The following is a 13,761-nucleotide window of genomic DNA, read 5'->3' as shown; positions in this document are numbered from 1 at the left end:
AGAGAGAGAGAGAGAGAGAGAGAGAGAGAGAGAGAGAGAGAGAGAGAGATTGTATGCGCAGGTCGATCAATAGATAATGTGGATCGACGAGGAAGAATGGATCTATACAAAGGAAAGAATAATCGCGTGGTAATCGTGTCGATCGGATGAACATACATTCGATGATTCACGGATAATTAGATCGTTTTGTGAGTGATCACGATCAAAGAGTTGTGTTGCGTTTATTCTTGTAGGAATTTGTGATAATTTTGTACATATACAATACAAAATTGTCACAAATTCCTCATCCTAAAATTCCATAACTTTTCTCTAATTTCCAAACAAAATTTCATTTGATTTTCCCTGATATGCTTTCAATAATATTTTGAAATTTTTTTGTACTTTCATTCTGATTTGGATCGTCAAATATTTTATTGAGAGAGCAATTTAATATAACAATGTAAATCACGATTAATATTGCTGATACCGCTTTCATTCAATAAATTAATAGTCCAACACTACGTATGTTAAATTTCTTTAAAATCAAGAATTTTAAATGTTCAGTCAATTTTGCAAAATTCTCTAACTTTTCTCTGATTTCCCTGGTCATTTTCAATTTTCTTGATTTTTTCTTGGTTTCCAATTTTCTGGCAATCCTACTATATATCTGCGCTCTTTCCCCTCCTCTCTCTCTCTCTCTCTCTCTCTCTCTCTCTCTCTCTCTCTCTCTCTCTCTCTCTCTCTCTCTCTCACACACACACAGTTAAATCGGAGGAACACCGGAATTGCGAAAAATCCAGAAAATCAATAAAGAATGCAAATCTTAATTAAAATTGTTAATTCGAATTTCGAGTTTTATCATAATACATTGGTCATCCCGGAAGAGATCAAAGATCGCGAGCATTGAGACTGTGTGGGCTGAGATTGAAGCTGTGATCGCGATGACGCTTTCGAAATAGATGATCTGGCGCAACGTTACATAGTAAAAAGCATTCTGTATTAAAAATGATTTACTCAAGTCGTTAAAATTTTATGTCAAATTTTTAATATTTCCAAATGTTAATTTAACATAATGTGATTGTGTTATTTGAATATTTCATGATAAATTGATATTCAACATCTTTTGTTAAAATAACATAAAAATTATGAGTAAGTGAAAAAATAATATAAAATGATTTTTTAAACATAAATTTTAAGATAATTGGATAAAATGTGATAATTTAACATATTATGAATATTAATTTTGATAAAGAAATATTGTTGCTTATAAATTGTGTTAATGTTACATTTTTTGTATTAATTTTTTATAATATATTATTATAATATAATATAATATTTGTATTTTCTAACATATACATTTCTAACATAACATTTCTAACATATAACATATAACTTTCTAACATATACATTTTGTGTTAAGTTAAAACAAAAATTTAAATGCATTGTTGGGATATGTGAAATGTGTTAAATTTAGCACAATTTTCCAACTGTATATTGCACGTATTGTTTATGTGCTCCATTATGATTTAGGTAAATGCTCGGACACAGCAGGTCGATGCGATGTCCATGTTTTTTATCGTTCTCCAGTATTTCGGAGGACGCCTAAAATAAGCGACTGTTGTTAAAATTGTCACAAAAGACCGTTTCGAGCTGTCATGTGTTCTGACGAGGGATAAGCCTGGGATCAAAAATTCCATTTCAATTCCGTAATACTTTGATACATAATAGACAATGATGCTTACAACGTGTGATATACGGCAATGTAGTAAATTATTAGTAACATCCGCGATTAATTTAAGGCAATTTCCCACCCTTTTTTTTCCGTGCAGAACTCGTATCAAGCAACTCTCCTCTTGAGAAACGGAGAGGGAAAACTGCGAAAGTTGTCGATGCGGAGTATCGGGCAAATGAAAATTAGTCCGCTAACTAGATGACACTCGAGCAATATCCATCGTTAATACCTCGAGAGCTCGAAATTTTCCAAAGGGTTTATTCCTCGTGTTTTCAATCGCAATGATTCCGCAAGATTCAGGAACGTGCGTGATAAAAATTTTCGATTCGAGGTCTTATTCTCGAAAATTATCGCATACAAAAATGTACGAAAATGTACTATAGTATAAGTTACATATATTATAGATTTCCTAACTCTCTAAAATCTTTGAAGTGTGGAATCTAATTCTAAAGAACGAAATATTACTCTTAGAAATTGACAATTGAGCCGCTCTTTTTCAACACGGGCTCAATTGTCGCTCTTCTTCACTCTTTAGAATTAGATTCCACTCCAAAGATTTTAGAGAGTAGTGTCCTCGTACGTGATATTTTTTGAAAATAAGACCCTGAAGTGTCGATCAATGCCGGATTCGGCAGTGTCGTGAGACAGGGACGCGAGCTGCGACAGAAGCGCAGCGGACCATTGCCGCCTCGTCAATGAGGTAGTCAGCTGTGCCCATCCTGTGTGCATTGCGCGACAATTATCGTCATAGGCCACCGTGACTGTCCGTGCTCATTCGTCCGCGGTTCGAGCACTTTTTACGAGCCCCACTACCCATCCGCATAAACATCACCGCTTACTCGCATTGTCGCTTTTAGTCACTGGTTATCCATGCCATCGTACTTGTGCCATCGTACTTGTGACGACCTGTACGTTCGTCGCACTCGTCTTTTTGTCCGGTCGAAGGGGACTCCGTTAAAAATCTAAATTACACTAAAGCATAAAACGCAAGCGAGATGCACCAATTGCGCCAAGCGCGACCGAGATCGCGCGGAAACGCTCGCTGCATTTCCACGTCGACGTGAACAACCAGTCGCGTGAATTGATCCTATCCAATCTGATCGGTTTGGCGACTCTTGGAAAACATCAATAGAAAAGTTTAATCTTGTGGACAAATGGTGACCCGTCTTAAGAATGGCGTTTATTAACGCTAACACTTGTTAACGTCAACATTAACGAGGAAAGCAAAGTTTCACTTGGATATAGTCGAAAAGAAGATACTCAGAAGAAACGATCTGGTAAAAACGGACCAAGGTGTCAAAGACGTCAATCGTCACAACACATTAGCGTCGGCCGCTGATTGCCATTCCTATCCCTGTCGCGGCGAAATCTCGTCACGAGACTCATCCGTTAATGATTGTCGTGACGAACGCGTGATCCGTGATAGTCGCAGTACGTTCAGCGACCGCGCACGACTACAGCCTTTCTCGATTACAATCAATAGCGCGAGTGAATCCATATCAATACGTGTACCGCAGTTTGACAGATACGAGGAGGCGAATCTGTTTACGAGATTTGTGATCTTCTGATCAGATAGGTGAGACGCTGAAATGATCGCTTGATTTGCGTGCGCGGTCTCTGTATTTTATATTAAAGAAAATTAAAATAGAAGATATACAGTATACAAAGAGGAGAAGACTGAACTTCTGGATTCGTACTATCGGCTGATGTTCCGTCAGAGAATTTTTAGCGATAATTGTTCGTGAAAAATGGACATCGAGATGAGCGGTAGGACGAATAAACCCAGCGAAGAATTGGCGAAGAGACGAGTGTCGATCAGCGACCAAGTCATTGGGCTTGATAATCTTGCCTTTGAACATCACCGGCGCATCAGCGCGGGTTCGGAGCACAATTCAGATCAGGGCAGGCGGAAGTCGATCCTGCATCACGGTGGCAGCCACTGCGACAGTGTGGAGAATATTCCGCAATACAAATTTGATCTGGAAAACGGCAGGATCAACGGTAACAGAAAAAAATCGGCGTATAGTCTGTCCAGCTCAATCAGAGATAAAATCGAATATTCCGAGGAACTCAAGAGGTGAGACCTGATTATCTCTCGGTAAGTTCCGCAAAATCTATTTGCTGATACTTCCGAGGTAATAAACGCACGTCTGGATTTTTTTTAAGATTCAGATTGACCTAGATTAAATGTCTCTTAATATTTTTGTCGATCATATCAGAGCGATAAATCTATAATCGTTTTATTTGAAAAAAACTATGCAAACAGTGCGAGTGTACGTCATTCGAAAATATATTTACTTGCACGGTTAGTGATAATAAATCACGTTGCGACAAAGATAAACATCTCCTCGATAATAGATGACAATAAGTTATGTTTACAATATGGCTTCTTTTTGTCATACCGTTGCAAATTAAATGAGACTTCTTTACATTCCATTTTATCAGGTGAAATTTTAGCTTAGAATTTAGCTAGATTTTAATTCAGATTGCAAATAATAGTGTACATATTTCGATTGACGCAAAGCATTTTGTTGCTTATCGTTCCAAAAGACCGATAAAATGAATTCTTTTCAGATTTTATTCGTCATTCTTGCTTCCGTAACGTTTCTTTCAGTGATAAAATTATTTAATATCGATAACCTGTAAATAATATTTATTAAAAGTGTAATGTAATTTATTGAGAGAGAAAACAATTTTTAGAACTTTTGTAATATTTTTAATAATCTTGAATATCATATACATCAAATATACGTCACATAAGTCAAATTTATTCTAATTATCGTCATCGTTTTTACTTCATCGCTTTTTGTGTTACATAATTCAGAACTCAAAGGAAATGTTGATTTATTAGTTGATTTTTCAAATCTCAAATCGACGAGGCTGACAAAATTATTTGTATAACTAATATATCCTACATCATGAATTATCCCATGGTCTATTTTTTTCTTGATAGCAGTTATCTACACAAAAATTTAAAGGTCTTCTCTTGTCTGCTTCCCGAGGGCGTAGTCATTTTGAACAAGTTATGTAGATTTTCAAACAAGATACTTTCTCGTAAAAGCATGACTTGCAGATTTTTTAATATAAACATTTTACACACGCACACACACACACACACACACACACACACACATATTTATACATACATGTATGTATAAATCTTTTAATATAAAGATTGCATTATTCAAATAGTTTTAAAATATAATTTGACAGCTCTATCTATCTGTAACGTTACGTCATTGTTTGAATAATTCTAGCTTTATATTAAATCTCTTTATATTAAAAAATTTGTTAATCATAAGTTATGCTTTTGCGAGAAAATATCTGGAAAGAAGAAAATATCTTTAATTAATACGAAAAAATTAAAATATAGTTTAATATCAATATTTATAAGATGCTCTTCGATTTCCTATAAAGCAGTATATAATGTGTTTCAGAATTATCGTATTTTCTTTTCAATGATTTTTTAAATAAATTTTGCATGAAATTTATCTGATATAGCAAGAAATTAATTGGGAATTCAATTACACAGTTATTCATAGATAAACAGAATAATGGAGTATGAATACGAAAAAGTATTTTCCTCAAAATATGCAGCAAATAAATTATTGATTATAGTTCATAAATTATTAATTTTTTATGACTTATAAATGAGTATGACATAAATTATAATATATACACTTTCTATTGTATAATATGAATTTGTTAATCCGAAATTACCATGCGTAACATAATGCAATATAATGAACTTTAATACACTGCCATGTAAAGCTATACATCAAATTAACCATTATATTGCTCGACAATGACACAGTCAAATACACATAACTGTAATAATCGTTAGTATCACATTGAAATCTAAGTTAGTTTAACAGTTACAAATTATCTCTGCAGATAAACCAGTAGATATTGCAGAGTAGATTGAAGCTATTGACGCTCATACTTGAAGACATTAATCCAAGCAAACTTGTTTGTAATTCGCAAACTGCGAATATAATACAATGATATATTAAATGAAGATTATATTACACGACAGCTCTTTAACGCGATTTTTATTCATCAATTTAACATTTTTGCTAAAAATACTAAACTGTTTTGTTCATATAATTAAAAAATATTTTTATTTTAATTGAGATTTTTCTGGTAAAATATATCATTTATATTTATGTAATTTATATGTATTTTATATATTATTCAGTTATTGTGACAAGTTAGTATTGTTTTTTTTTAATTTCAATACATACCAATGTATTGTTTTAAGTTGGAAACAATTAATTTTGTTCTCTAAAAAGTGCACAAAATGTTTTGCATAAAATTGTCATAAAAAATTTTAAATGCAATATTATAAAATTTAAAATACTATTGGAATGCACTGAAAAATACAATTTTATACAAAAGGTTTGAATTTGTTGTTGCAAACGACATAATGTGTAATGTTAGGGAATGTATATATATATATATATTATAGTAAATAAAATATATTAGATTAAAATGTATTAGAAATATATTAAATTAATTAGTATTTTTATAGATCTTTTTAACAAAGTTACATATTTTTTTACATCCTTTAAATAAATAATTCTGTTGAATTTTTCTCAGGACTGATAGTATGTAGAACAAATTAATTTTTTTCATTTGTTTCACATTTTTACTCTTATCTTTATTCTTATCAAAAGTAGACGATCGTTTTCCTTTACACGCATTATCTATTGCATGCAATCGAACTGATTCATTTCCATTATGTAATTCTACTATTTACAGATAATTATTTTTACTATTTAAAAAACTACTGAATATTTTACTTAGACATTAATTGTTTTTAATAATATGTTTGAAACAAAAAAAAATATGTTTAAACCATCGATCCCCAAATTGGAAATTAGAAAGCGCCTCAAAAAAAAAAACGAAATGAATATTATTATTCAATTTCAATAGGTCCGTCGCATTTTTATTCTATTATGCTCTTCTCCTCGTTTATATCTATTTCAGATCGTGGCTGTATCTATTTTGCACGCGATGTCACGGTCTCGACGACACACCATCGTGGGAGCCACCGGGATGGAGGAAAGCATGCCCACAGCCGTTCTGTCCAACGTACAGAAAATTCGCTCGAATTGTGTGCCTCTTTCTTTTGGGTCTATTGCTCTGGGGTGTCATTTACTCGATAATCGGCAATGACGCCGCCCCAGGTGGCCAGCTATTTGGATTGGCCGTTGTGTGCATCGCTGCGTATTTCGGAGGTTGGTTGTTCTCTTTGACCACCCTTCCGGCCTTGATTGGTATGCTGATTACTGGTTTAATATTGCAAAATGTCGGGCTCGTCAAGATCGAAGGACAATATACATCGGTGGTTTCTAATCTACGGTGAGTTTGCTTCTATGAAGTGTTCAAAGAACGTCATTGATGTGAAATTCTTGTCTAATATCTGGTTACTTTCAGTTGAAATGAAAAAAGTTTTCAATATGTTGGCAAAAATCGTCAGATGTCAGCAATATTTTTTTTAATTTAATTTAGAAATTAATATAAAAATATTTCAATAGTGGTGATTGCATAAAAGGATATTAATTTATAAGATCACTATTTAACTTTGTACATTTGTAATTATATTATAAAATTTAATTTGGATTTATTATATTTACAAAATTATTTATTTTATCTTAATTGATAAAAAAAATTAATTAATTTAGTTTAATTAATTAGTTTAATTGTTTAATTAATTAATAACTATTGTAAAAAATTATTTAAAAATTTATTTAATTCTAAAATTAAGAAAAAAAGATCATCTCGACGAAAAATTAGTAATAAAATTTGTAAGTCTCAGACTGTAAGTCTCAGATTGTAAGTTTCAGAAAGATAAAAGATGGAAATTTTGAAGGTAAAAAAATGTGACAATTATCTGAAAGATGATATTTTTGGAAAAGTAAACTTGTAACTTAAACATTAAACAAACAACTATCAGTCAAGTTAGATTTTTTATAACATTTTATCTGCAAACAAAATTGTATCTACAACGATCATTGTAATTAGAATATTATATCATATTTCATAATCTTATTATTTTATTATTTTAACATTGAAGATGATTTAATAAAGATTGACGTTTGTCATGATCCTTTACATATTATTATCATGTTATATGTTTATGTAATATAATTTCATCGTTATATGAGTACACATTAAAACTTAGCTTGGCTTATAGTCTTTTGTTTTATCTGAAGTCTAATCTGGAGTCTTTATATTTTCGATATATTATTTTTAAAAATATTAACATAAATCTCCTTCGGATGATAAACTAATGAAATTTGATCGTAGTGTCTCTCTTATAAGATATAAATCAAAAAATTTTTTGAAGTTCTGCGAAAACTTCCGTATTTTTATTAAAAAAGATAAAAGTTTACTTATATTTTACTTAATTTTGAATAGAATCAATCACCATTTCAAAACACATCGGATTTTATTTGATAAGCGAAGAATAGAAATATGAGAAAATATAGAGTGATCTCTTGTTGGACTAAGTTCTTACGTAAACTTGAAGTTGAACTGTTTAAATTGCTTGTTTATTGCTAACTATCGTATTTCCACTCGTATCATTATTTGAAAAACATATCATTATTGATAACGACGACGATGACATGATTCCTACTGAACGTTCCTCGAAAATGTTCGAGGTAACGATCAACTCATCGTAATCGCAAGGTGGTTGCTTTTTAAGGTCGAGGTCTAACAACGGTGATATGCCATGAACACGCACGACGATGGTTCTATGCGTGGCATAACAAGTGCGGCTTTGGCGGCAATCAAATTCAAGCTGCATTCTCGCTAATGAATGTCGTTGACAAAATTTGGTTGGATCCGTCGAGTTTCCCACAATCAGTTATTTTCTCCACAGTGACTCTTCAAGATTTCACCATATTTTACGATAGAAGAATATATTCAAATAATCTTACGTAGGCTACGTTAGTCTTTGATTTTAGGAGTTTGTCGCACGTTTGTCGCACGTCTCAAAAAAAAAAAAAGATAAAGCGTATCCGAGCTTGCTGCAGTATAATTCGTTTATGTTAATATAAAATTAAAATTACAATGAGGTGCGTTTAGATAAGAAAAGTATGCAAATTAATCCTTAACTTTCCGTTCGTGTACTTGACCCACTTTCTTGCATTGATCGATGTCATCACGACGTCATTATCGAAGTTTACGAAACCGTCAACTTTGTCTCCATCTTTAAAACTAGTTTGCTATAGGATTATAACTTTTTAATCCATGCATATTTGATATATATTACTTTGCAAGTAACATTAGATTCTATTAAATTTTCGTCATATGATACTAAGTTACCATGAACTATATTACGAATTAAAGCTCGAAGAAGAATATGTCGAGTTTGAAATATCTTTTATTTCAGAACCGATCTGTGAAATATAATATCTCATATAATAACGCGAAGTTAAAAGACGTGCCAATAAACGATTCCATTAACGGAATGATAATAATTATCACTATTACGATAATTATTATCGTTGATCACGGTACCAAGATTTCTGTTCCTTCCGTTTCGAAATAGATTTCTCGCAATTCAGAATTTGCTGAATCATCATCCTTTCGATTAGTCAAATTCGCCTTATAACTTGAATAGCTTACTAATGACGGAGAAGCACAGCTAGAATTGTTAATGCTAGCGAGCCATGGATTATTGAAACACTACCCGGCTTTGCTAGGAATTTAATCGACGCAACGACTTTATCGGTTATTGGCAATCACGAAATATTGCTCTTTCATTTAAAAAAAATGAAATTCCTTTTTACATTCAGTTTATAGCTGTTCACTTTGTTGCGAACCTTTTTATAAATTTTACAAAAATTTCAAATAACGACTGGTTAAATTTTTTAAAAAGTCAGCCAATTTACTTTTCAATTCTCATAATGAAAATTATAAATTACATTTATAACACATTTCGTATGTTGTATCAACAATACGTTTTTTCAGGCATTAATCTGTCGGGAAAATTTTCACCCTTTGTCCTGCATACTCGGGTCTTTAAACTTCAGTAGATTTTTAAATTGTATGTTTCAGACGGTATAAAAAAACTGAAAAAATTCTTACATACTTGTGAAAAGCTTTAACAAATTTTTACTAGTAAGAGTTAATTCCGAAGTTATGGAGATATCTCTGTAATCTGTGTATTTAATTTATTATCGGTACTGATTTATTGATATTGCATGATAAGTTTACACGGATAATGTAATTTTTAATAACATGTTAAATGAGATCTCGTTTAAAGTATGAATTACACAAAAGAACAGAGTCATAAAATTATGCAATTATGAATTTAACGGTAATTTTTAAAAATGTAGATGATTTAATAATGAATGTTAGCACGAAAAATTGCGTTTAGAGGCATTATCAAAGATTGGACATTTTATATGTTGAAAAAACCAGACGCGACGTCGGTAAGTTTCCCATTAACGATATCTTCAATAGCTCATCTGTCACTTTTATTCCACGTGACTTCACATGTCAACTTTTAGTTCATTATTCATTATAGTTGGAAGATAATGCCAAGGTTACGCGAAGATATTAAAGCAATTGACACACTGCGAAGCGACAGGATTTTTATAAGCCGTCTTAATCTTGAAGATTGTCTCTTGAGTTTTCGCATTACGCAGACTATATGTACGAACACACTGAACTAATGAAGGATAGTTATGTTTTTGATGGGACCGTCGACAAGACTCTGTTACACGCGATGATTAAACATAACACTAGTTTTAGCGGGCGTTTACGCGCGTCGTTAGATCATGTACATCTAAGCTAAATACAGCTAAATACTAGCTAAACATAGGGTGCATGTTGTAAGCGATTTACATACATGTTCGCTTAGGCGAAACTATCCCTATATGCCCACATAAACATCCCCAGAAGCCGCGGTCCACATCGACTGCAAGACTAATAAAGTGATCAAACTGCGGTCAGATGCTTATTGACATGTGCAATTTACCGTCAGTTATTAGGAAATGACCGAAATGGCATAGCTGCGAATTAGGACGAACGTAAACCGTTACGTAATCTATTTATTTTTCAGTACAATTTGAAATTATGTCGAGGCTCGCACAATTCAATTTTCCAACTATTAGAAATGCCGCACGAATTTATAGGATTTCTTTAACAAGAATGTCTTTTATAAAGAATTCTAAACTTTACAGCAAAGTAGCGCGAGAAATCTTGTAGGGTAGAGATTATTCCGTCAGTTTCAACTTTAAAGTAATAGGAAAATTTACGATAGCAAACAATATCTCTTTGTAAGTATGCTTGTAATTACATTATACAATCATAATTGCTTCTTGAGAGTGCGCAAGCACAACCTTTAGATAATCAATAATGTACTTTAGATAATCAATAATGTTCAGAAATATGAATATTATCGCGAAATGGACAAAAAAGCCCTACGATAAAAATATTAGTTTTTTTATACTTCAACTAAACATTTTTCAATTGATTGTGAAAAAAATTTTTTCTCACAGTCATCTCTTTCATTTAGTTGAACGGAAAACTTTCGTTGCAATATCTCAGTAATGCGAGTCGCGTTTCTTCGCGAATTTTTTCGCTCTCAAGAGACTCTCACGCTTCCACGTCGATAAGACGTACGAGCGCGAGTCTCCCGTAAATATCCTCGCGACACACGCGTACGGCATTCTCCGGACACAATTTATACGAGACTCGTTGGAAAGTGTCCTTCCAGATATTTCAGTTTGTACAAAAAAATTCCTTTGATCTCGCGATGTTAAAGTGCGATATTCGTTACAGATACAATTATTCAGCTTTCCGCTTTTCTCGTTCAGTACAACGGCGACAAAAAGTTTCCATTTTATACATTCCTTTAGAGAAAATTATTTTGCAAATAAAAAACTATACTTGTTTATATTCATAAATACAGATACTAAACATTATAATATAATGTAAAATTTAGTTTTATATATTTGGATTATTACATAACGTATACAAATGTTTTACTACGCTATTATTCTTCTCGATAGTGTAATGAAAGAAATCGTGAAACTTTTGTTAGCTTTATCTTTTTGCAAAATCCTTCTAAGACTATCACGATGTAGCGCGACTATTCCGTTAACTGCGCGCTCGTTTACTTGCGCGGTTGTCGATCGTAAATTATATGGCACGTGATTATCGAGTCGCCTTCGAAGCAAGATCACTTTTAATCTGCAAGGAAAACCAGAATAATGAACGTATGATGGTAGATTGCGGATCATCACGATCGCTCGGAATTTATTAATTCTTTGATGATCAAGAAGATTTGATCGACGATGCGGAAAGATTCATCGATCGGGAGGTTACCATGATAGCAATAATTGTTTGCGTGATGAAGAATCTTGTTGGGAGGAAACTCTAAATCTGGAAATTAGATGATATGCCGAAAGCCTAAAGACTGAAGATCGAAATTTTCACATGTTAATTCGACATCCAATGTGTCAAAACACATACTACGCTTTGCAATTTAAATGAAACATCAATGAGGGCACATCCGCGTCCTACTGAATTATGTCTATATAATTAAATATTCATTTTCGTTTACATAATCATGAAGTCATACGAATCGCCCATATGTTTCGTACGTTCGCCGCATGGTCACGTTATATTACATGACAATTAAGCAAACATCGAGATGGGCATTTCATGCTTCGTGAAATGCTATGCAAACGTATTCGGTATTACCAATTATCGCGATCCCTCCATGTACAGTTTACTATCAACGTTTATACTCGTTTCGATTATATTTTTATTACTTGCGGTCTTCCCGCATCGTTAAAGCGAGTGATAAACCAACGGGAATTAATCCTTCTGCTACCAGAAGAGTAATTAAATTAACACACAACAATCTTTCTCAACAATCATGCTTTAATTGATGATTGAAAAAAATCTTTTGTTACCGTATTGTAAATTATATGAAAAGAAATTATCCATTCCAAACTGAAACATACGGCTGAAAGACTGCGCTGTTTTATTTCAGCGTATATTATTGCAACAACACAATGTATATAATATAACGATGCTAATTCTTCTACGTGTGATTCTTTTTCATTTTAAATAATTATAATGAAAAACGCACGTGCGGCATTAAAATCAGCGAAACATATATATCGTTTTTTCAATATGGAGAATATTATATTCATAAATGCGGAATGTTATTGGAAATAATTAATAGAATATCGTGAGGAAGAGAAAGAGAGAGAGAGAGAGAGAGAGAGAGAGAGAGAGAGAAAGAGAGAAAAGGAGAGAGAAGAGAGAGAGAGAGAAAAGGAGATGCATTACATTGTGTGTCGGTGTAAATTCGACGCTTCTCCCTGCGATCGGAAGGTGACGCGACGCGCGCGACGTCATGCCGTACAAAATGCACGATTCGCCCGTGCAGCGACTTCGTAAACCTTTCTCTCGTCGGGAGAAACTCGTAATAGGATAAGTTTCCCAGGGTGTGCCTTTCCTAAACGGGTTTTCGAAAGTTCGAGACAACCAGGGCTTCAACGATCGCTCGTACCTGAATTTTCATCGTAAGCTCGCGGCACGGCGTGTCCGCGCCGCACGAACTTTTGTCGTCGTGCATCCCAGATTCGCGGATACCTCGGAAGATATACGAATTGCAGAAAGGGACGCGTCCTTTCTCTTTCCCTCCTTCTCGCTCGTAAAGTAGTTGGTTAACTTCTTTTCTTGAACGTTGTGTCGAACTTGAAAATATGCATTGGTCAAGACTATGCATAGAACGTTGTTTTACTTCTAACTACTTTTGCGAAGAAAGAGATTTCCGCGATAACCGAACTATTAATGCTTCGAAATTACACGGAAAGACCGATTTTGCTAAAATATCTATAAATTTATAAATAGATAGATACATATCTATTGACGGATCCACAAAAAAGGATCATAGGATCATCCCTTTTTTGGAGTTTCTTGTTTTAAAAATATTTTAAAATATTAATGAAATGTTTAATCAATTTTTTTATTCCAAAAATATTCTTCAATTTATGATACTTATGGGTATAAAA

The 13,761-nt window shown here is 33.1% G+C and overlaps 1 protein-coding gene across 1 annotated transcript in view; it reads left to right on the top strand.

The window, feature by feature from the left end:
* The first annotated feature begins 3,300 nt into the window (after positions 1-3,300).
* LOC108688691 (mitochondrial sodium/hydrogen exchanger 9B2) overlaps positions 3,301-13,761 on the top strand; it is a 21,558-nt gene continuing 11,097 nt past the window's right edge. Inside the window, exons 1-2 of the mRNA XM_018195036.1 lie at positions 3,301-3,788; positions 6,701-7,075. Coding sequence (XP_018050525.1) covers positions 3,460-3,788; positions 6,701-7,075 — 704 coding nt within the window. The 5' untranslated portion in view covers positions 3,301-3,459. The remainder of the gene's footprint in view (positions 3,789-6,700; positions 7,076-13,761) is intronic.

This window comes from Atta colombica, unplaced genomic scaffold, assembly GCF_001594045.1.
Source record: "Atta colombica isolate Treedump-2 unplaced genomic scaffold, Acol1.0 scaffold238, whole genome shotgun sequence".
Lineage (NCBI taxonomy): Eukaryota > Metazoa > Arthropoda > Insecta > Hymenoptera > Formicidae > Atta > Atta colombica.
The sequence above is the reverse complement of the archived record's forward strand: the minus strand, read 5'-3'. Positions and strand labels throughout refer to the sequence as shown.